The sequence below is a fragment of the Idiotropiscis lumnitzeri genome, chromosome 2, assembly GCF_059441095.1.
Source record: "Idiotropiscis lumnitzeri isolate Australia: NSW breed Sydney's pygmy pipehorse chromosome 2, RoL_Ilum_1.0, whole genome shotgun sequence".
Lineage (NCBI taxonomy): Eukaryota > Metazoa > Chordata > Actinopteri > Syngnathiformes > Syngnathidae > Idiotropiscis > Idiotropiscis lumnitzeri.
In genome coordinates, this window is record NC_142392.1 from 30,987,273 (window position 1) to 31,009,548 (window position 22,276).

Genomic DNA, 22,276 nt, shown 5'->3' on the forward strand with positions numbered 1-22,276 from the left:
CCTCCTTGACTCGTGGGCGGCCGCCGTAACCCTAACACCTCCCACAGGACTACACATAACCGCAAAAATTCAAAAGATCTCATATCAACCACCCCGGTCGCATCAAATTTACCCCTTGACTGGCAATTCTTTTAGCAAACCGACATTAACATGAGGCAAATTTCGATGCAGTCCTTACGGAAGTGTGAGGGGACCACCGAGCCTCCGTCGGAAAAAAAACCCTCGTGTAGAGAGTGGGGAAAAAGAGGGAGGCCCATACTAAGCAACAAACAATGTTTACAGATTGCCACAAATACAAAGGCCATGAACATGAAAACGGATATGAAGGCTTCATATGACATGCTGAAGCACCCCCGATATAAATGAAAGAATGGTCATGCAGCAAATACAAATGATATCAATACACAGTAAACATGTTCCACCGTTCCGTGCCTCCTGTGTGCGTAGTTGTGTGCTTGTGTATGTGTTGTACAGTCCATTGCACTGATAGAGAAGTGCGCCAACAAACAGGACAATACTGGTAAGGGCCCGCAGCCCATAGTCATTGGCCTCGCACCAACGCTTACAGTCCCATCAACGGTCTGCAGGACCCTGGACAGTCCCACAGTGTCCTGCAACAGTTAAAAATCCTACAACACTCAGAGGAGTCCTCCTCGTCGCTTGCTCCAATTGGGGTTCCAATCTGCATCCACCTCCAGTTACACTCCACCTGAAATACAACAAGCAGAAACACTCCACCCAAAATTGAGCACCTGCGGTGCCAAATTAAATCATTCTCAACATGAGAAATAGGCACATTACAGGACATGGATGGCTCCAAGGCCGCTGCAGTCTTCAACACAGCCATCGTCTCCGGAATGCCCCCCTTCGCCCCCAAACTGTACCAACACTGACTCTGTCAAATAGGGGAGGGTGCAGAGACAGCAAAAAATTGGGAAAGCCATGGAGCAGAGCCCAACATCAGTCGAACTCCGGGTCCACAACCCCTCCGGCAGAGCTGCAAACAGGACTTTCGCTTCCGAGTGACCCATTCCCTGTCCCGCATAGTGTCGCGAAATTTGGTAATGTTCCAAAACAAATTAATTTGTAATGGGGCTGAAATACGCTTCCCTGATAGCGAAACAGAGTACTCAACATCTGAACTGAAAGCCCGTCAGTCGTCTTCATCATTGGGCCTAAGTCTTTAATATGATAATGCGCGCCGTCAGTTAATGCGATTTGTGGCAGGCGAACGTAGACCATTCATACTGTCTCCTCTGCTCCGGAGCAAGGCGCACATGCAAGGCAACGCCGGTAGACATAACAAACACATAATCATCATGTAAGATCTATTTCTCACCCTCGATTTTGGGTGAATGCACACTGGCAAACCAAATCATCATTACTCAGTGTTCAATGCAAAGTATCAATTGGTGGTTTGAATGAGTGGAGGCGGCTACGCCACGCAGACCAGAGCAGAAGCAGGACGTACAAACCGCGGGAGGATGAAGACCCTGGTTTCAGAGCTGCCCAGTCTACTGGAACGGAGGAGCGCACAACGTATGCGTTGGATGTGCATAGTCAAATTCAGTCCCATCTGGTAATGCCACTCAAATACCAGTGTTAGTTTCATTTGTGTGGTGTCGGTCCACTGCAGTGACTCGGGCAATCTCCAGAAGTCCACGAGGGTTGACAGTGTTGTTGCTCACTGCGATGTGCAGAGGGAGCTTGCAAAGCCTGGAATATCTTGTCCCACCATCAAAACTGTTGTCCATCTACCGTCACCGGCATGCCAGGACCTGCCAGTCCTTGAACTCTGAGGCTCCTCGGGCACCCCTATTGCGGAATTGGGGTCCCGATCTGTTTGAGGAGTCAAGTGTGCTTTGAGAGGCCATGGAAGCGTTGTCAGAGGAGTGGGTAGCGGTGGCGCCCCCTCGCTGGTGGAGCTCTTTGTGACAGGCATGGCACTGGACCACAGGATGGCACCTTTCAGGAAGTGGCTCAGTATGGACAGCTCATCACCCAGTGACCCAACACCCCACAGCAAGGGCACGTCCCACTCACAACCCATGTCTATAACCACTCCTACTTTTGTTACGTGACCTTGCTGACCGGCTGGTGCGGACAACAAGCCTGCTGTGGCGCTGCATCACCAGAACCTGGCGCAGGAGCGGCAGAAACGGAAGGCGCAAGCGCAATGGGAGCTGTCTGTATTAGCCGCGGCATTAGCTGCTCCCCCACTTATTTTTTATTTTTCCTTTTTTTTTTTTTTTTTTTCTTTCCATATTCTTTTTCCTTTCCCAATGAATTTGCACTCTTGGCCCTCTGGACCCGCAAATGTAACAATTCTTTTTCTACATCCAAGACAATATTTTCTTTCATCGATGGCGTACAAATTGACGCAAAAATGTGTGCACTACTCAAACCGATGAGCAGTTTCTCATTGACGGACTGTTTCGCATGACATCAGCAACGGGAAGGGGCACGCCCTTAAGGATGGCCACCTGGAACAGCTGTGTGGTGATGACACTATTGGACGGGTCACTTGCGGAAGTTTCAATCCATTCACGTCTCGCCTTGGCAACATGTCTCCCATAAGAGCTCACTAACCTAATCCCTCATAACCATGACTAGATGTAATCAACTCACAATTAACAGCACGTGTCATCTATAAATTATTTTAAATTATGTTGAATCCCCTAAAGGTCTGTCTTGTAAAAACAAAAATTCCTGGCTATTAATCATCCAAACCTAAATTATTTCTCCCAATAGGTATCCTCATCATATTTTACCTATTCCGATGCCAATTGGTTTTGTCTTCTATTTATTATTCCCTTTTAATTCCCATGAACACATCAACTATAATTTAGCTATTCCTTTTCAACTAACTCTAATAGGACCCCGTTTTCCTCAACCAAGGTGTCAGTAGCCTTTAAACTGGATCATCTGCAGACTAAAAACTTCTACTTTACTGTATATCAAAAGTCCCCTCATAACATGACAATTCGTCATATTCCCATATAATTACAATCTCAAAATGCCATTCCATTCATTGAATTACCTCAGTACAACCGTCACCAAACTGAAGCATGCAACATTAGACGTATTTTGTTTGGCATGACCGCTAACCTTGCGTGTTCTGTTTTAACCCAATTGTATCTCTTATCAGTATCGCTGTTTCATTAGTTGCTGCCGGTCGTAAAAAGGAGGGGTTCAGGGAGGAATTTCACTCTCAGGGGCAATCCCAAACTTATGTTTCCAGTACATTGTGACACTCTAGGCTGGTTTATTATCCTTCTTATTGCAATTTTACTGCATTCAGTCTTCCACGAGACTGAATACATTATAGTTTTTCTCTAATAGTTAATCGTAGTTTGCCACTTTAGCTTTTGCGCTTTCCATATTGCCAAGTCAGATTCCACGCATCATGCCTTTATCCTTTTAAGATCTTGGATTTCTCTCTTTAAAACACCCCTACTTGAATTGAAGATTAATTTCACCCCAATGATTTTGTAGCCAATTATCTTTTTATCGTTCTAAATTTGCTTTAGTTATTATCCAAATTTTGAAATATATTTTATGCTGCATCTTTCAATGCAAACTACGACGCACACGCGTTAGCTGTTTTGATGACCTGATGACACTGCTTAATAATGCAATCGCCTAAGGACACATGGGTTTTTTAGAAGGGGCACTTCTGACTACAAAGGACCTTGCACTGGTTTATAACTATCACCCCTTATCTCCTGCGTGGGGGCTGCCTGACGTCCTGGTCCCACAGTAGATTGAGGTGAGACCCCAGCACTCTGCTTGCATTCTTCCTGCTGGGCCCAATCTTCAACTCTTTCACCTCAGCATGATCATTGTTGATATGTCCTGTTAACACTTAAACATCTTTACAGGCAAAAACAATTATGTGAACAAAATACTGCATCCATCTCCCCCCTTTGACACATGCCCCACATGTGTCAACACAAATAACAATAAAAACAGACAAAACAGCAATTCCAGATCATCCTACCCGTGACGAACCAGACTTAATTTGTTGACCAGCCATGTCTCCTTCTGGAATGGACACTCACTTGAATGCTGAAACACAACTGGAACTAACTCACGCAAACAAATCACTTTCCATCCAGTAGCTGCTGCCGCAACCTGCTTGACATGGAAACGGCTCCAACAAAACACACCTCAATAAACAAACGACAACAACCCACATCATACAACTCAAACATCACATAATCTCGGCTCTGGAATCAGCAGCGTCCATCCTGTAAATCAACCTGAATTCATCATCAACAAAATCAATCAACCATGAAAAATAAATGGTTAGGGTTAACAATGAACAAATACAGCATATCATTCTCTCAGAAGGTGATCCGCAACCTGCAAAATTATCATAAATCATAAAACCAACACAGCGTCTGTTCCTTTAGCAACGGCTAAGCATTCAAGCTGAAAAAAAAAGGTTAAAAAACAAAACATTCCACGAAGTCACAATTGTCTTTTGGTCTCAGTCTCTGGCACGAATGCCATATGTAGGGTCACTGTCCAAGTTTTTTTCCGTCTCATAGTCGACATCTGTGTCACCTCTCATACAGTCCAAAGTCATTCACAGCTGGTACAGTCGTGTCCAGCACTATTACCGCAATAGGCCTTCTCCATTTGACTAATTTGGTTGTCAAATGGTGCCATAAGATGTACCACTTCCAAATTATTCGTCCACACAGATTTGGTCAAGAACCGTCACCAATCAGTCAGTGTATCCCATTTGTTGAACCGCACAGCTTATGCAGTATATAGTTCCAGGAGAGAGGAATTTATCCTCTTATCTTGTTCACATCATCTCCAACTCTCGATGCACTTTTCCTTGAACATCTTCACACATGCCTCTTCAAGCATGCTACCTTTTATCAATTAAACAATCCCCCATGTGGTTGATTGACTCCCATTCTCAATATATATAGTCTAAGTGTATTTTTAATGGTGGCCACCCACACACACACACACACACACACCGCACTAGTGACTGACACATTTTCATCCTCTCACAAAACCTTTAATCACACGCAAATGAGTCATTTCACAGAATCAGAGCTAATTTTCTTCAATCAACAGCTCCAATCCACCATTACCAGTATTATTGCTTTCCCCAACTCCTTTTCAACTAATTGTAGTCCAATAGATCAGATGGATATCAAGTGCAAGACCTAATTTACCTTGAAAACAACTCCGCCTCCTCATTGGCTCTAATCTCTTCAAATTTATCCTAAAATGAATATCGAATTGTATGTTAAAAGTTATTCCCGTGGCCTTCCAAAATACACCTATAATCCTAGAACGTGGTTCAAATCCCCCTCTTTGTTTGCTTCAATTGTTAACAAAACTTTAATACCTAAAGTTGTGCTGTATCTTCAAGTTCTTCTGTTTAATACATCTTGGAATACAACTGTTCTTTTTCTTCCCACATCCATGTGTTTATCTTCTCATTTGTAGTCATCCCGAACCTCTCTTGCAGGTTGTCAAACTCTATTTTGTTTTGTCTTGATTTCCTACTCGTTTATTTAATTATTTGTATTTCCTCAATGTCAATTTACTACGTTCATGCCTCCCCTTTTTCTAGTTCATTTTATTGTTTTCTGTGTGTAATTCCTTGGTGTTGTCACATGATCTTAATTACAGTAGTTAAATGTATATAATTTCTTTCTGTTTTGTAACTCCCTATAAGATTTCTCTGACTAAAAGTTTGTGGTCATTCAAATTCACTGTTCGAGCTGCAAATTGTTCATTCCTAATCAATCTACGAAGGCTTTTTTCCTCAAGAATTAATCCGTCTAGCTAACTATGGGAAGCCTACAATACCCCCCTTTAATGATGCCTCAAATGAACAGTTTGTTTTGTTTTGCTTTTTTATTTTTATTTATTTATTTATTTATTTTTCCTTTTCCCATGCCGCTGTCAACCAAGAAAGTATTGATAGAAATGTATCGCCTAATCATCTGATCAAATCTGGTGATTCATAATTTACCACTGGCTAATTCCAACTCTGCTGCATTAAATCCCACTGTTAGTTGTCGCCACGTGTATATTTTCCTTCTATTTTAATTTAATTCCATATGACTGCTACTCTTCTAAGATGTAACTCACAAGTATTTTATAAATCAGTTGCCCTATACGAATAGTTAAATTGTTTCCTCTTACTAGAGTTCGTATAGTTAGATTGAGTGATTTAACAGTCCAGCCACCTGCAGACTGAATTGAAGACAGCTCAACTTCCATTACATATTCTAAGTTTCCCAATCAGGCCATTTGTACTCTGCTTCTTCCACCCAGGCTTTATGAACCCAACTCAGTGGGGGAGGCTGAGCTCCCCCCTTTGCCACCCCTCGTTGTTCACTACCTCAAAGCAAAGGCAGAAGACATCTTCTGTTGGGGTCAGAAACAGGAGGTGAACGCAGGATTCTGGATCGGCCTGCTAAAATATTTAGACATGTTAAATAACATTCCATTTTTTCAAAGTCATTAGTTATGGCTAGCCTACTTGTAACTGCATTGTCCAATTCATGGAATTCCATGTTGTATACTCTAGTATTTCTGTAGTGCTGTCTGGTTCTGGCCATATTTAGCAAACATTTTCCTGCCCCTGACCAATTAAATCTCTTGACACCACACGTAACTTACTCAACTTCCCCAAATTCTTTTTTCTAACCATTCTCACTGTCCGCCAAGAAAATATTTCACTGAATCCCTTCATTAAGCATTAATTTTCCTTTGTTCTTCCTTAGGACGATTCTCAATTCTCCATTTTGCACGTATGTAAATTACTCGTCTTCTCATTGGACGCCCTCGCGTGCAAGCCTATCCTAGACGCTCACAGAAGGAAAAAGAGAAGGGGGGGGGGCCGCCTCACTTGTTCATACGCCAACCACGCGGCCCAAGCTGCCAGGGGTTATGCCCCCTGCCAAAGGCTCCAGTCTACCGGCCGCTCCTCCCTGCCAATTTACAAGCAGGCAATCTCAAGCCAACGGTAACAGCTCCTACCCCCTGAACTTTCCACTCGTTCCAATTCACTTACGTTTTTCTTACTCAACCTACCTTGCCTCTCAGTTAGAGAACCAAATTCTGCCCCCGCACCTCAGGTTTGACACCACTTAAAATTTCAAATTTTTTGTTTTTCAAGGCACAATTTTGATAGAAAATTCCTTATCGATCTCGTGATGCACCCCTTTAACCATTTTATGACTCTTTCCCCACGTTTTGACACACAAACAGACGCAGACAGACACAGACACGGGCCCACTCCATAGAAGACAATGTTCACGAAAAGAACAGACACAAACAATAAACTGACAACAATTCAATCTATTTCATTTTGGCTTATGATAATTCTCGTTTTGATGGCTATTTTTCTCGAAGCTATTTCATGTACACAACCCTCTAAGGTTGGCGGCCAACGGCCACGCGTGCACGCGTTCACGCGCAGCGCCAGGACGTGTGCGTGTTTTGGATTTTCCAATATTCAATCATTTTTGCCATCCTTATTTTCTTCATCCTTATATTAATACAATCACATTATAGTTAATATTATTATCGGTACGTCTCTATTGATTTTCAAAGCGCTTGTCTATCATTATCATTACTTCTGCAGACTTTCAAACATTTCTATTGTGTGCCCATATCATTCATATACTGGTATACCATTATTAAACCCCCTAATTAGGCCTAATTTCCACGTACCCATATCACTTCATAAACCCCTGCGTACATCCTTAGCCAAACGTGGACCGCAGCCAGGTTCTTGATTTTGCGTGGCCTTGACCAGAGCGCATTTGATCACCGGATATGTCTCAAACAGCGGAATCGAACCGGCTTGACAAGGAACCTCCGTAACATACCGATCACAACGACAGCTCCTGGCTCCGCGCCGTCAACACTGAAGTGCGTCTCGTGCCTCAAATGCGCTCCATGCCTCGCTTGCCCAAACGATACGTGATAGCGCGCGTCTCTACTTCTGTTCGGATTTCTCTCATGCCAAACTGTCCGAACTTCTCATCTCATCATCTCTTCTATTTCATATCTTCTCTTCTTATCTCATTAGTGGTCTTTTCCGCTCATAATTTCCTGCAAAAATTTACACCCTGGCCAGGGTCTGTACTCAAACTAAGCCTTTCACGACTATATAATCCATAGTTCGCTTCTTAGCTTTTCAACAGCAGTCTCGGAGCTTTCCACTTCTTGTTTCTCATCTCTTTGACCACTCCCGCACAAGTCTCTTTACTTAGTTTCTGTCATCATTTTTTTTTTATACTTTCCTAATGTTATTGCATAGTGGGTTACTTCGTGTCCCCTCACTAAGGCTCCATTTACTTAGTTTCTTTCATCAGTTTTTTTATACTTTTTCTAATGTTCTTGCATAGTGCGGTTACTTTGACCTTTTCTCATGTCTTAATCCTTACAACGGCCTTTCCTACTCCAAAAACCAAGACATAGGGACAGCATTTTCCATGACCAACCAACCAGCAGACCCACACGCACAAGCTCTCTTTAACTGCCCCAGAACCCCCGACCGCTCAGACACAGGCGCCCAACATCCATTGTGAGTAAAAGCAACTCACCTCTAGTTCAGCCGGCCGGCTGTTGAACGCCTGCACCCCAGCACCCGGAGGCCCTCGCTGGAGCACGAATCCTGTTCGTGACGCCAAAAATGAGGTAAATTTCGTTGTTGATGTGCGGGTCTGGCTCAGCTCCCCTCCGGACAGGTCGCCAGGCAAGGTTGGCTTGGTGATGGAAAGAAACTTCTGACACACACCGGTGGTTGGAAAAAGAGTTTATTGATCTCAGCTGATGTCAGAAGTTCCCAAAAGAAAAAGGTGTCTCCCTCTCGCGCCTTCCCTTCTTATAGGGAAGACAAACAAAAGACATGAATATCTAATTCTCGCTTGTTGCATAGTCATTTTTATCCTGCTGCCTCTCAAACTGCACCCCCGTGGCTGCGGGGCACAGACTCCCCGCCGTTGCGCCTTCCCGGCGCCAGACCCCTCTTTTGTAAACACCCTCCTCGGGACGCAGATAACCCCTGTTCAGCTTCCTGACCCCCCTTAGATAAGGCTAAAGTCCCGTGCCTCTCAGGGCGGCAATCTACGTGTCAAAGGGGGGGTCAGGAAGCCCTGGGGGAGTTCAAAGCAACAGTTGTCATGGCCATAAAATAAGTTGTCTAGGTCAGACCTTGTGAAAAAACACTACAACTTCAAAACAAAAATGTGGCGTATTTTGTTCGCCTGAGTGAACACACGGAGAAACAAGCAACTTTCATGAGAAAAACCGCAAAGGTAAGGGAGAGAGCCCTTAAAGCTAGCTACCACGTCGCTGAACTTGTGGCTAGATAAAAAAAAGTCTCACTCGTGGCAGAGGAATTAATACTTTGATTCCTGCCAATATATCAGCTCTGTGTTCATCCAAACAGGCACAGGTTTCACACTGAGTATAAATGTGAAAGATTTTACGATACTTTATTCTTTGTTTATTTGATTCATATTCAAGACTTTTAATAGGTCATTTTTCAATGTTAAAAAACACTTTTTTTCACATTTTCAGCTGGTAGTGTGCCGCGGGATTTTTTCAATGAAAAAAATGTGCCTTGGCTCAAAAAAGGTTGAAAAACACTGGCCTAGCACATAGCTAAAGATGTAGCTCCTCGAGCGACAGTGCGCACAAGATTTAAACGCCTCATAAAAGTAGTCGACAAGAGGTCCGAAAATATTTGTTGCAAACCGTACTTCCCGATATGGACAACATCGGGACGGGAGCGGAGACATGTCAAGCGTTTTGCATCCACATCCGACTGGTGGTCGAGTCGCAACATGGACCCCTGTTTGACCCCGACTGTGCATGACATTGACGACAAGTGGCGACCGCGCACCAGCGTACTCGAGACGGCGCATTTACCTGATGAAGTACACTTGTTTATTTGGCATTGGCATTCCATTGACATTTTTTTTCATTTTATTTAGCATTTTGTTGACAGGCGACTAGCGCCTTTGCACATGGCATTACAGCATCTTGGCACAATCTATTTGCAGAGAAGATTTTGCGAGAAGTACCCTTTTTCTCCTGTTCTTTGTGACATTGTTCAAGTCATGCAAAGTAAGATATTTGGAAGGCTTCTACACATGATTTTTGTACTTTTATTTTCCATTGAAAGTAATGTGTACCACTTGGTCAATAAAGAAAACAGTTATGTATTTCCTGCATTTATTTTGATTTTGGTCCGCGGACTGAAATTTATTGTGATTCATCGTTATTGAGGTAAAATTGCTCATTTTATTGCGATATTGATTTTAGGTCATATTGCCCAGCCCTATATTCTCTCCATCACAATCGTGTCTCTCAGCCTGCTGTTTAGTGGTGAATTTTTTAGCACAAACGCTGCAACTGAATGGCTTATCTCCACTGTGTGTTCTTGTGTGGTATCGTAAATGTGACTTTTCAGAGAAGCATTTTCCACATACTGAGCAGGAAAAAGGTTTTTCTCCACTGTGTGTTCTTGTGTGTCTTGTTAACGTTGACTTTTCAGAGAAGCATTTTCCACAAACTGAGCAGGAAAAAGGTTTTTCTCCACTGTGAGTTCTTGTGTGTCTTGTTAAACTTGCCTTTTGAGAGAAACTTTTTCCGCAAACTGAGCAGGAAAAAGGATTTTCACCACTGTGTGTTCTTGTGTGTTCTGTTAAATGTGACTTATGGGAGAAGATTTTACCACAAAATGAGCAAGAAAGAGGTTCTTCAGTGTGTGTTCTTGCATGCTCTGTTAATCGGAACTTTAGAGAAAAGCTTTTGCCACAAACTGAGCAGGAAAAAGGTTTTTCACCACTGTGTGTTCTTGTGTGTTCTGTTAAATTTCCCTTTTGAGAGAAGCATTTTCCACAAACTGAGCAGGAAAAAGGTTTTTCTCCAGTGTGTGTTCTTGTGTGGATTGTAAACGTTGACTTATGCAGGAAGCTTTTGCCACAAACCGAGCAAGAAAATGGTTTTCCTCCACTGTGTATTCTTTTGTGTGCTATGAACCTTGCCTTTTGAGAGAAACCTTTTCCGCAAACTGAGCAGGAAAAATGTTTTTCTCTACTGTGCGTTCTTGTGTGCCTTGTTAAATGTGACTTTACAGAGAACCTTTTGCCACAAACCGAGCAGGAAAAAGGTTTTTCTCCACTGTGCATTCTTGTGTGGATTGTTAAATCAAACTTTCGAGAGAAGCATTTCCCACAAACTGAACAAGAAAAAGGTTTTTCACCACTGTGTGTTTTTCTGTGCCCTTTTAAAGACAGCTTTGAAGTGAATGAGTCAGTGTGACATGCCTTTTCACTTTTAGCTTGCCCATCATCATCATCATCATCATCATTAGTATCATCATCGTCATGAGCATCTGATAATGTGTCCTCATTTTGTGCTTGTGATGGCCCCCAGTGGTCTTCATCACCTTCTGTTGCCACGTGACGACTTGAACTGCTGCTTGTAGGCTCCGCCCCTCTGTTGTCCTCACTCTCATCCTTTTTTTTATCTTCAGTCTTTATAGGGAGAATGTTCACTGGTGACTTGTTGATCTCCTCTTCCTCCTTTTTGATGTGAGTCAAGTCTGGCCCCTCTTTCACAGAACGGAGATCGTTTTCACTGGCGTCTGCAGGACACAAAAAGACAAACACACATTTGGTTTGGTCAAGTCAAAGCTCATGCGGCGACTTTGTCTTATATTGTTTTTTACCGTGCTACCTTGACTTGTGCCTGCCGCACACGGAGCAATGCGTGCGACCCCGATTTGGACCGGACCATGGGGACATTTCCCAAAATTACGTCCTACGATGTAAGCCTCCCGTTAGCCGCACAACAGTGATAAACGAGCATTTAAAAAGGAAGCATGTTGCGGCCGATGCTCGATTTCATTCTGGACAAAGTCACAGACGTTTCTGGAAGCTAGCTGAAGTTAGCACACACAGGCTATCGTGTGCGTCTGATGGAACACCTGTTGTGGGACCCGAACATATTGATGCAGACCACTGGGGGCCATCGCAACATAATGTCATTGATAGAATAGGAATCCTTCAAGTGAAATATGTTTACAAGTTTTTCATTTTGCATTTAGAGATAGTTTCATCGTGGGTACTTTTTGCTTCCATTATAATCTGGATCCCGAAAAGAATTAAAGGGGCCCTGGAATCAGAGTGGCTATTTATTGCATGATTTACGTGTTTGTTTTTTTACCCAAAATGACATTTATCCTGCTAGTATATTCCGACATTCCCCTTTTTACTTTTTTTAAATACAATTTCTGTTTCTAAATCAAATTTAAAAAAGATTATGTTTGAAGAGACAAAATCCCTACACATAAGCATTAAGCAACAACACTTTCACTCTGACTTTCATGTTGACATATTTGAATAATGACTGTTTATATTAAAGTTATCCAATACATATTCAAATTAGACTAAGATACACCATAATATTATAAGAGTTCCCTGAATTATTTTGTAACTGCAATGATGCTTAACAGCCATAGGGTGTCAGTAATGAGTAACAAAGTAACACAAGACCTCCCACTGATACATCATTGTCATTTGGATAAATTATCAAGAACTATGAGTTGTGGGAGAGATGCAAACCACCTGAGTCACAGGAACTTTATTACCAGGAACTAAATGTTCCTGGACTTGTTGGTAGAAAAGGGGGTTGTGACATTCTCCCTTTTTCAGCCCATAGTAAGCCAAAGATGCAGATGCATTCCTTGCAGCATGCGCTTGATCACTGATGAAATCCGTGCAACTCTGGATGGATGCATTCAATGTATTTTAAATGTTTTGATGGGGTGAAACTACGCACACGTGCACAAAACAGTGCAGGGCCACCCGAGGTTCATTGACTCTCATACGACCAAGCCAGTACAAAGTTCATAAATAAAAAAAGACCGATACGTACTTGACTTTTTAAAAAAAAACAAAAAAAAACGTAATATTTTGTGTTGTATCCACTAAAATTGATCAACCGCCATTGATGTTTTCGCCGCAGTGTGCACATTTTGTAGAGTCAGGCAGAATTCCTTCCGGAAGGAATTGCTTGAACAAGATATAAAAACCAGAAATTTGAAAATGTAAAATAATCAGTTCAAATTTTATACTGGGAAAACATGGAGTTCACCCCCCACTATTGGTTATTCTTTGGCATTTATTTTCTGCACTGATTTTATTTGGCATAAACAAATGTTTAGCAAACCGACAAGTAAAAGGCAATATTTAAAAATAAAACGGCAATAACCTTGAACGCATTTCCCCAAACAACTTAATGTTGTGATGCATATTTTAAACGATAGAAAGTCGTTCTTTCCAAAGCAAATGAGAGTAAGACGGGTACAAACCTGCTTTGTGTGGCACAATACGAGGCTGCTTGCAAACTTCGTCCAGCAGTTGAAGATGTTGCTCGTTCTCTTCTTTTATTCCAGAAAGTTCATCTTTGTACTTGGGTGTCGTTCTTTCACTCATTTTCAAATGATAACTACAAAAAATCCGCACTTGATCTCTGCTTGGCGATGAGTCATGTGCCTCTTTTTGTTAGCGGCTAGCTAGCTAACAAGCTAAGCAAACTACGCCGAAAAGCATCAACGCGCGAAGATGAGGTTATCGGGACACAAAGACTTAATGAATTATGTCGTAGTCCTTTAGAGTAGCACTGGACATCCTTTGATAAAATTACAGTCAGTTCCACACTAAATCAGAAGAATTTAGCGGTGGGCGTTTTTGTTCCGGTGTGGACGGGTCGGTGGATGTGGTCGAGGTCCGTCGGAAGCTGCGCGCTTGCTAATGACGTCATGCTTTAAGCGCGTATTTTCCAAATATATTTATTTGCCTCAGTGGGTTTTTTTACACCTGGCTGTTCTATTTTAATATATATTTTATATAATATTTTAAATCGGTTGATAAAAAAATTAACAAAATAACTAAATTAACGCCACATTGGCGAGTCAGCCCCTACGTCACTTCCGCCGATGCCTCGAGAAGCCGCTGCTGCAACTGCTCTGGGACGTTTACGTTTCTCCTATCGAATTTGCAACAATGCTGTGGTTCACTCGGGCTGCTAGATTGTATGGATATAATGTCTGCATATACTAGCAGTGCTTCTCAATTATTTCACGCCCGCCCCTACCAAGAAGAAAAAGATTCGCGCCCCCCCACCACCAATTTTTTTCTGTCTTTGTATATTGAGATTAGATTGTCAATAAAATATCCCTTAACTAACCTACATTGATAAGAAATTTAATTTCGAGAACTATTATCGTGAGGATCTCGAAGCTCAGTACTCTGTTGTGCAAATATTGATGAGATGATAAATATTTGTCATGTCATGTCATTATCCTCACCGCTTATCCTGAACAGGGTCGCGGGAGGGTGCTGGAGCCTATCCCAGCTGACTTCGGGCGAAAGGCCCACTACACCCTTAACTGGTCGCCAGCCAGTCACAGGACGGACATAGACACCGTCACTGAGAGGGAACTGAACCCACGTTGCCTGCACACAACTCAGGCGAGTGTACCACTACACGATCAGTGACATGATAAATATTTACTAATACGTTTTTTGCCAAAATCTTTTGTAAATGTAGCCATAATTGGGCATGGATTTAATTTATTTGTTCCTTGTTAGTTATTTATATGTATAGTTAATTTATGAAGTTAAGTAATTTACATATTCGTATTTGCATTTAATTCTATACATAGTATTGCATTGTTTGGAGGACACGCCCTTGCCTTCCGTTTCCCTTTAAATACTTCCCGGTTTTGGCCCCACACGTGTATAGATGATCAACTGGTTTGACCCTGCGGTCACTTCAGCAAAACTTTATTAAGAATAGAGACAAGGAGGACAAATTATCACCTCAACAATTCACCCTTCAATTCCCTCTTTTGCGGCAGCAACCAACGAGGTATTTTTTTCGTTTCTATATTGTTTCAGTATGTGACATTAGTTACTTTGTTGTTTTTATGAATGTATTGTCAATTGTATTATTTATTTGTGTACAGTTTTCACGGTGTGATGGAGTAAGACGCCTTCATTAAACCAGTTACAAAAAGAAACCCATTTGTGTTTGTCGTGCCTGCGGAGGGAGTTTCAGTGAAAACTCGACAGTGAAAACGCGTCTGTTTCACCAACGCAAGTGGACAGAAGATGGCGCCGGAGACTGCTTCAACGCTCGTCGAACAGCACGATGGCCGCCTACCATGACGTCGTCACGTCAACCGCAAGAAGTGAACGCTAAGCTCAATTCGCATTTCACACACAAGCAAGACGGTTGCATAGGAGCTACAGTTACAGGAAGAAGCCACAAGAAGCTTGGACTGTTGTTAAGAAACTAATCCAAGGAAAGGGCGATTTTTGTAATTGTGCTATTTAGTTAGTGTGTGAGTAAAGTGTGGGTTGATTGTATAATAATTACAAATAACCACTAGGGATCAATATTTTACATGGTTTACATTGATTGGGAGTATTATATTGACTGTTCAATATGTGCACCGATTCCAAGTTAAAGTAAGACTGCATATCTGGAAACTAATCTTAATACAAATGATGATCCTACACAAGAAAGAGACCTTCTCCTTCTCAGAGCTGAATATAATAAATTGTCGGCTGATAGAGTAGCTAATAGTCTTTTGTGGTTGAGAAGGGCCTATTATGATCAAGGCGAGAAAGCGGGTAAGTTGTTATCTTGGCAAGTTAAAAAAAGACATACCGACAGAGCTATCAAGAGCATTACAACCCCATTGGGAAATATATCTATGGATCCATTGGAAATTAATGATACCTTTAGAGAATATTACCAATTTCTGTATAAATCCGACATGTCAAAAACACCAGAAGCTCAAAATGAATTCCTGGATCTTTATCAGTTTAAAATATTACCAGATGAATTTAAAAAAGAACTTGATAGCGATTTAGAAATGAAGAAATTTCTGAAGCCATTCAAAGTACAAAAAGTGGCAAAACTGGTGGAAATGATGGACTGCCCATTGAATTTTATAAAACTTTTAAAGAAAAATTACTTACCCCTTTATTGAATATGTATAATGGCTCACTTCAAAGTGGGATACTCCCGCCCTCCTTACGTCTGGCGATTATAACACTCATTTTGAAACCGGGAAAGCCCCCAATGGAATGTTCATCTTTTAGACCAATAAGTTTAATGAACTGTGATACTAAAATATTGTGCAAATTATTGGCTAAGAGGTTGGAAAAACACATACCATATCTGGTACATCATGATCAAAATGGTTTTGTACAGAAGCGTCAGGGATTTCATAATATACGACGGGTCTTGAATATAATACATGAAAAGTACAATACTAAGGATATGGCATTGCTGTCACTAGATGCCAGACAGGCCTTTGATAGAATAGAATGGCCATATCTATTTAGTTTACTGCCGAGATATGGACTTGGTGCTAACTTTCTCAGATGGGTAAAACTGCTATATACTGGCCCGATGGCTAGTATATTAACAAATAACATTGCTTCAAAGCCAATCACTCTAGAACGATCTACTAGACAAGGATGCCCTCTATCACCTATGTTGTTCATTCTTGCCATAGAGCCCTTTGCGATGGCGGTTAGAACGCATACGAGGATAGAAGGGATTAATTTAGGGGGGCAGGAACATAAAATATCATTATATGCTGATGATGTCATTCTTTTTTTAACAAACTTACACAATAGCGTCCCAAGTCTTATTAGCTATATAGACATATTTGGAAAATTATCTGGTTATGATATCAATTACTCAAAATCATCAATACTATTTCTAAATAAGGAAGAAAGGACAAACCCAACCGTAAAAACACCTTTTAATAACGCAAAAGAAGGATTTCTTTACCTCGGGGTGCAAATAACACCTTCAATTAAAACAGTGGTCCCTTCCAACTATGACCCTTTTTGCAGAGATGAAGGAAACGCTGGATCGTTGGATGACTTTGCCTATATCAATAATTGGACGGATTAATTTGATAAAAATGAATATACTACCAAAGTTTTTATATTTATTTCAGTCAATTCCACTGCAATTGTCAAATGCATTCTTTAATAAGATTACCAATACCTTTAGCACATTCATTTGGAGTAGTAAAAAACCCCGGTTGAGATTGCGACTACTCTACCTCCCATATGAACGAGGAGGACAACGGTTTCCGAATTTAAAATGGTATTATTGGGCTGCGCAATTGCGATCTATGGTGTTTTATTTTACAAATGAGATGAATCCATCATGGCTGTCTATCGAACAAGCCTCAGTGTCACTTCCCCTAAAGCTCTACTTATACTCAGCAAACCATAAAACCCTAAAAAAGGAGACTAAAAACCCGTTTGTGAAAAACTCTATTGATATCTGGTATAAAGCACATCATCATATTAAAGACACTCCTCTAATTTCACGTTTTACCCCTTTGAGGGGTAACTTAAATTTTGTGCCTGGCAGGGCAGATGGGGGTTTTAGGATATGGACAGAAAAGGGTATTGCAAGTGTGGGTGATTTATATAATAACGGTATATTGCTTACATTTGAAGAACTTGTACATAAATATCAAATTCATAAAAAGCATTTCTTTAAATATCTGCAACTCAAACATTTCATATCTGCAAAATACAAAACGATCAACATAGAACCTCCCCTTTCAAATTTGGAACGTCTGACACTTTCACACAGTGATGATAAAGGTTTAATTTCTGTGTATTACAACCTTTTGGTCACCCATGATGATGAATCCTCTATTGATAGATTACAGGCATGGAATTCTGATTTTGAGGAGGCTGTAACAGAGGAAGAATGGCATAGGGCATGCCTTAAAGCCCAGAAACAAACAGTTAATACTAGAATGAGACTATTACAGTATAAATGGCTGATGAGAACATACATTACACCTGTAAAACTGAACTCATGGTCTCCTGTTATACCAGACACCTGTATTAAATGTGTAGAGGGACAGGGTTCCCTCTTCCATTGCGTTTGGGAATGTCCGAAATTGCAAAAATATTGGAGAGGAGTAGGACAGACATTGTCAACTAGAGTTGGAATTAACATACCTCATGTTGTGAAACTTTTTGTGCTGGGCATCTACCCCAAAGACTTTGTGGCTTGCACAAACATAACTACTTTGATTGACTTTGGATTGCTACAAGCCAGGAGACTCATTGCATTATACTGGAAAAAAACGGACGCACCTTCACTGGATCACTGGATAAAAGAACTGACAAACAATATGGCAATGGAAAAACTGACGTATGTCATGAGAGGGAGAGCAGAGGAGTTTGAGGAAATGTGGAAACCTTTAGAAAATTTTGTGGGCCAGTGGGGTGCTCAACCACCCACTGTGCTGCCTGTTTTATTTTATTTATTTACTTTTTTGTTTATTTTCTGTTGTTGTTGTCATGTGTATAATGTGTGAAAAAGTAATAAAAATATTGTACCAGACGAACAAGTGTGTACGCACAAAGACGAGAATGCAAGTCAATAAATAAAGAGACACAAGCCAGCAGCGTCACGTTACCTGCGTGTAGTGATGGGTAGATGAGGCATCCTGTATCGTTTCGACACAGTGACACAATGTATTGACACTGTGTTGACACTGTGTTGCTGAATACTGACACCTGGTGGACTTGCAGGAAACATTTGACAGGGTCATCTGACACTGATCTGTCAAACTAATTTTATCCAATTCCATTGATTAGCGACGTGATGTGTTTTTATATAACCTATTTCGTATTACATTCCATCGCACTATTTATTTTCATATTTATCTAATTTATATATTTAACTGAATTATTGTTGTATTGCACTGGAGAGAGGAGCTCTCGAATCTCGTTGCACACTTGAGTACAATGACAAAGGGATTTCTGATTCTGATTAGGCATTTGCTTTCACATTATTTTTACATACACGCAATTTCATCAAAAAATCTTTGATATTCGAGACGCAGTTGATAAATTAAGTGAACATCTGTCTGAATGCCCAAGTAAAAGTGTTGTGAATGACAATGTACTCATTGTAATTCAAGATTTTTATTAAAAAAAATAGTTTCTCCAGCGTTTTGTTATTCAGTCTATTTCTTTTTTTGAGGCAATTTCCCCCGCCTTTGAGAAGATCCTCTCACAAGGCACTGAAGAAGCCGGTGTGCACAACGCCTGTGTGGCTAATATAAATAGGTGAGGGAACGTTGCCTCCATGGACTTCCAGTATAAGAGCGGGTCTTCCGTACGTGCAACGTGTCCTGCGGACATATAGCGCTGCACCTCTTAGTGCGCATCAACAGTGACGTCTTCCATCTTGCGGATATTTAACGCAAAGTAACGCGCCAATAACTCGATGCTTGTTTTGAGCATCCATCCTGTTGACAGAAGCGCTTCCTTATGAACACAGTTTGGCGCGCGACCGCTGTGTCGACACCATTCCGGCAGTGGTCACGTGACTTTCTTAAAGCGGTACGCGCACCGACACGGGGTTTGCCCTGGAAGCTCGGCGCGCGCATCGACTCCTCAGTGTCGCTGGACCAATCACTACCTGTTGTGTTTTTAATCCTGCAAATAAGGATGCCACTACAGCGAGGTCCGATACTGTCGGCTTTATTGACATACGCTCAACTCCACACTGAACTGCGTAGCGCCCGCCCATTGTCCCAGCTCGGGCCAATGGACCATACCACAACATAAAGGGGGTGTATGGGTTAAACCATCACCACCCGGTATATACACACAGATCACACCACATCTCCCCTTTTAAGTAAAACTATGAATGATCTTAAATAGTCCGAAGCATGCTCAACTTAAACAATGACATCACATATTTTTTTCTTCCCAAAACACCAACATTTAAACAATGACATCAAATACTTTTTTTTTCAAAACACCAACATTCCCATCAAAAATCCAATCAGTACATTCCAATGTTACCCCACCTTTTTTTTTCTTTCTTTGGATCAGTTTTTTTTTTTTTTTTTTTTACAGATCCAGTCTAACGGGCTTCCTGACAGGTCTGCCCGACCTTGTTCTGGGAACGCCGGATTGCGGGCTGGCCGTGGGTGCTGGGGGGGCTGACACTGGAGCGGGTACAGCTGCTGGCGCAATGCTAGGCTCCCCCGTTGGAATCAAGTGATGGCGGTTTCTGCGCACAGTCCCACCAGGCACATCGACCATGTAGGATCGTGGTGTTGTGTGCTCGCCAACCACAGTCCCCGTGATCTTTGAGTCAGTCACCCACACCTCTTGTCCAGGTGCAAGCTTGTCTAGAACATGCACCCTGTGGCGCCTGTTAAAGTGATTCTGTTCCGCCAGTCGCATCTCCTTCTCCTTCGAGTTGACAATCGCGGCGTGAGGAAGAGACGGGATCAGCAGCGAAGGGAGAGTAGGGACAGTGGTCCTGAGCCTACGTCCCATCAGCAGCTCCGCCGGGCTGTGTCCGTTTTGGAGAGGAGTGGATCGGTAAGCCAGCAAAGCAAGATAGGGATCCTCAGTCTTCTTGAGGAGGCCTTTTACAGTCTGAACAGCGCGCTCAGCCTCACCGTTGCTTTGTGGAAACTTGGGACTGCTCGTGACGTGCTTAAATCCATAGCTCGCAGCAAAGGTGGCGAAGCCATGCGCAGCAAACTGAGGTCCATTGTCCGTTATCAAAGTCTCAGGCACTCCATGACGGGCAAACATGAACTTGAGATGCACTGTGATGTCAGCAGACTTTGTGAGGGAAAGGTTTGCTACTTCCACATACCTTGAATAGTAGTCAACGACCACCAAGTATGATTTTCCTGCCAAAGTGAACAGGTCCGCCCCAAGCTTTTGCCAAGGTCTCTCCGGGAGTTCTGAGGGCATGAGTGGTTCAATGTGATTTGTGCGTTCTTTAATGCACGTTCTACATTTCTGGACTAGCTCGTTGAGTTGTTGACTTAGGCCTGGCCACCACACAGTTTGTCTAGCGCGCTCCCTGCACTTCACTACTCCCTGGTGACCCTCATGTAACTTAGCAAGGACATCGTTCCGCATCGTTGACGGAATTACTAGCCTGGTCCCCTTTAACAGGAGACCGTCGTGGACGGTAAGAAAGGCACGTTCTGCCCAGTACAGCTTCAGGACCCCGCTACAGGAATTGTTGTCAGTCCAGCCCTCCTGGCACAGTTTCATGACAGCAGAGCACACACTGTCAGCTTTAAGGTTTTCTCTGAGAACGTCCATGTAGGTGGCGCTCACTGGAAGATTGTCGATGACGCTGTCTACATAGATATTTGTGCTCTCCATGAGCTCGTTGTCTGCGCGTGTTGTTTCTGCATGCAATGGTGCACGTGACAGAGTGTCGGCTGTCCACAGATTCTTTCCGGCAACATGAGACATTGTGTAGGAGTATCCCATGAGCCTCATCCTGAAGCGCTGTATGCGTGGTGGGAGAGTGTCCAAGGCTTGAGCACCTAGGAGACTCAGCAGAGGCTTGTGATCGGTCTCCAATCCAAAGTGATGTCCTAACAGGAAATCTCTAAAGCGTTCACATGCCCAAGTGAGTGCAAGGGCCTCCTTTTCGACCTGCGCGTATCTCTGTTCTACCGCTGTGAGGGAACGCGATGCGTAAGCGACAGGTCTCCATTCATCGCTCCACTTTTGCAGAAGCACTGCTCCCAACCCAAAGGAAGACGCGTCAGCCGACACCTTAGTCTCCTTGTTCGGGTCATATAGCGCCAGCACAGGTGTGGAAGAGAGCTCCTCTTTCAGTCTATTGAAAGCTTGTACTTGGTCAGTTCCCCAGACCCAACAGTTCTTCTTCGAGAGCAGGTCTCTGAGCGCTTTATCCTTCTCTGCCAGCTGCGGCAAAAACCTTCCCAGCTGGTTCACCATGCCTAGGAAGCTGCGCAACTCACTGACATTAGTTGGCTCAGCCATCTCTCTGACAGCTGACGTTTTGGCTGGATCGGACTTCACTCCCTTGTCTGAGATGATGTGGCCCAGGAATTTCACTTCTTGAACTGAGATTTCACACTTCCCAAGGTTGAGTGTCATTCCAGCATCCACCATCTTTTTTAGAACGGCATGAAGTCGAGAATCATGCTCTTCCTGTGTGGTCCCCCATACAAGCATATCGTCCATGTGACACACTACTCCTTCCAGGCCTTCTGTGACTTGTGTGGCCATTCGGTTTTGGAAATGCTCCGGCGCAGAAGTAATTCCGAATGGCAGTCGGTTGAAGTAGAACCTCCCGAAGGGCGTGATGAAGGTAGTCAATTTTGCTGAATCCTCAGCCAACGGAA

General features: G+C 42.6%; 2 protein-coding genes across 2 annotated transcripts in view; both read right to left on the minus strand.

Moving 5' to 3' along the window:
• Window positions 1–22,276, minus strand: part of LOC148342293 (uncharacterized) — a 35,012-nt gene that overhangs the window by 7,448 nt on the left and 5,288 nt on the right. The window lies entirely within an intron of this gene.
• Window positions 9,379–13,711, minus strand: LOC148342294 (uncharacterized). Its single transcript, XM_088288215.1, has 2 exons — window positions 13,376–13,711; window positions 9,379–11,647 (listed from the first exon to the last, which is right to left on the minus strand). The coding sequence occupies exons 1-2, from the start codon at window positions 13,497–13,499 to the stop codon at window positions 10,317–10,319; spliced, it is 1,455 nt and encodes a 484-aa protein (XP_088144341.1). The 5' UTR covers window positions 13,500–13,711; the 3' UTR covers window positions 9,379–10,316.

What these genes read in the sequence shown, in the direction of transcription:
- LOC148342294 (XM_088288215.1), bottom strand. Translation starts at nt 13,499, where the DNA reads ATGAGTGAAAGAACGACACCCAAGTACAAAGATGAACTTTCTGGAATA. An exon ending in TATTGTGCCACACAAAGCAG is followed by an intron (nt 11,648 to 13,375) that starts GTTTGTACCCGT and finishes TGTGTCCTGCAG; the next exon opens with ACGCCAGTGAAAACGATCTC.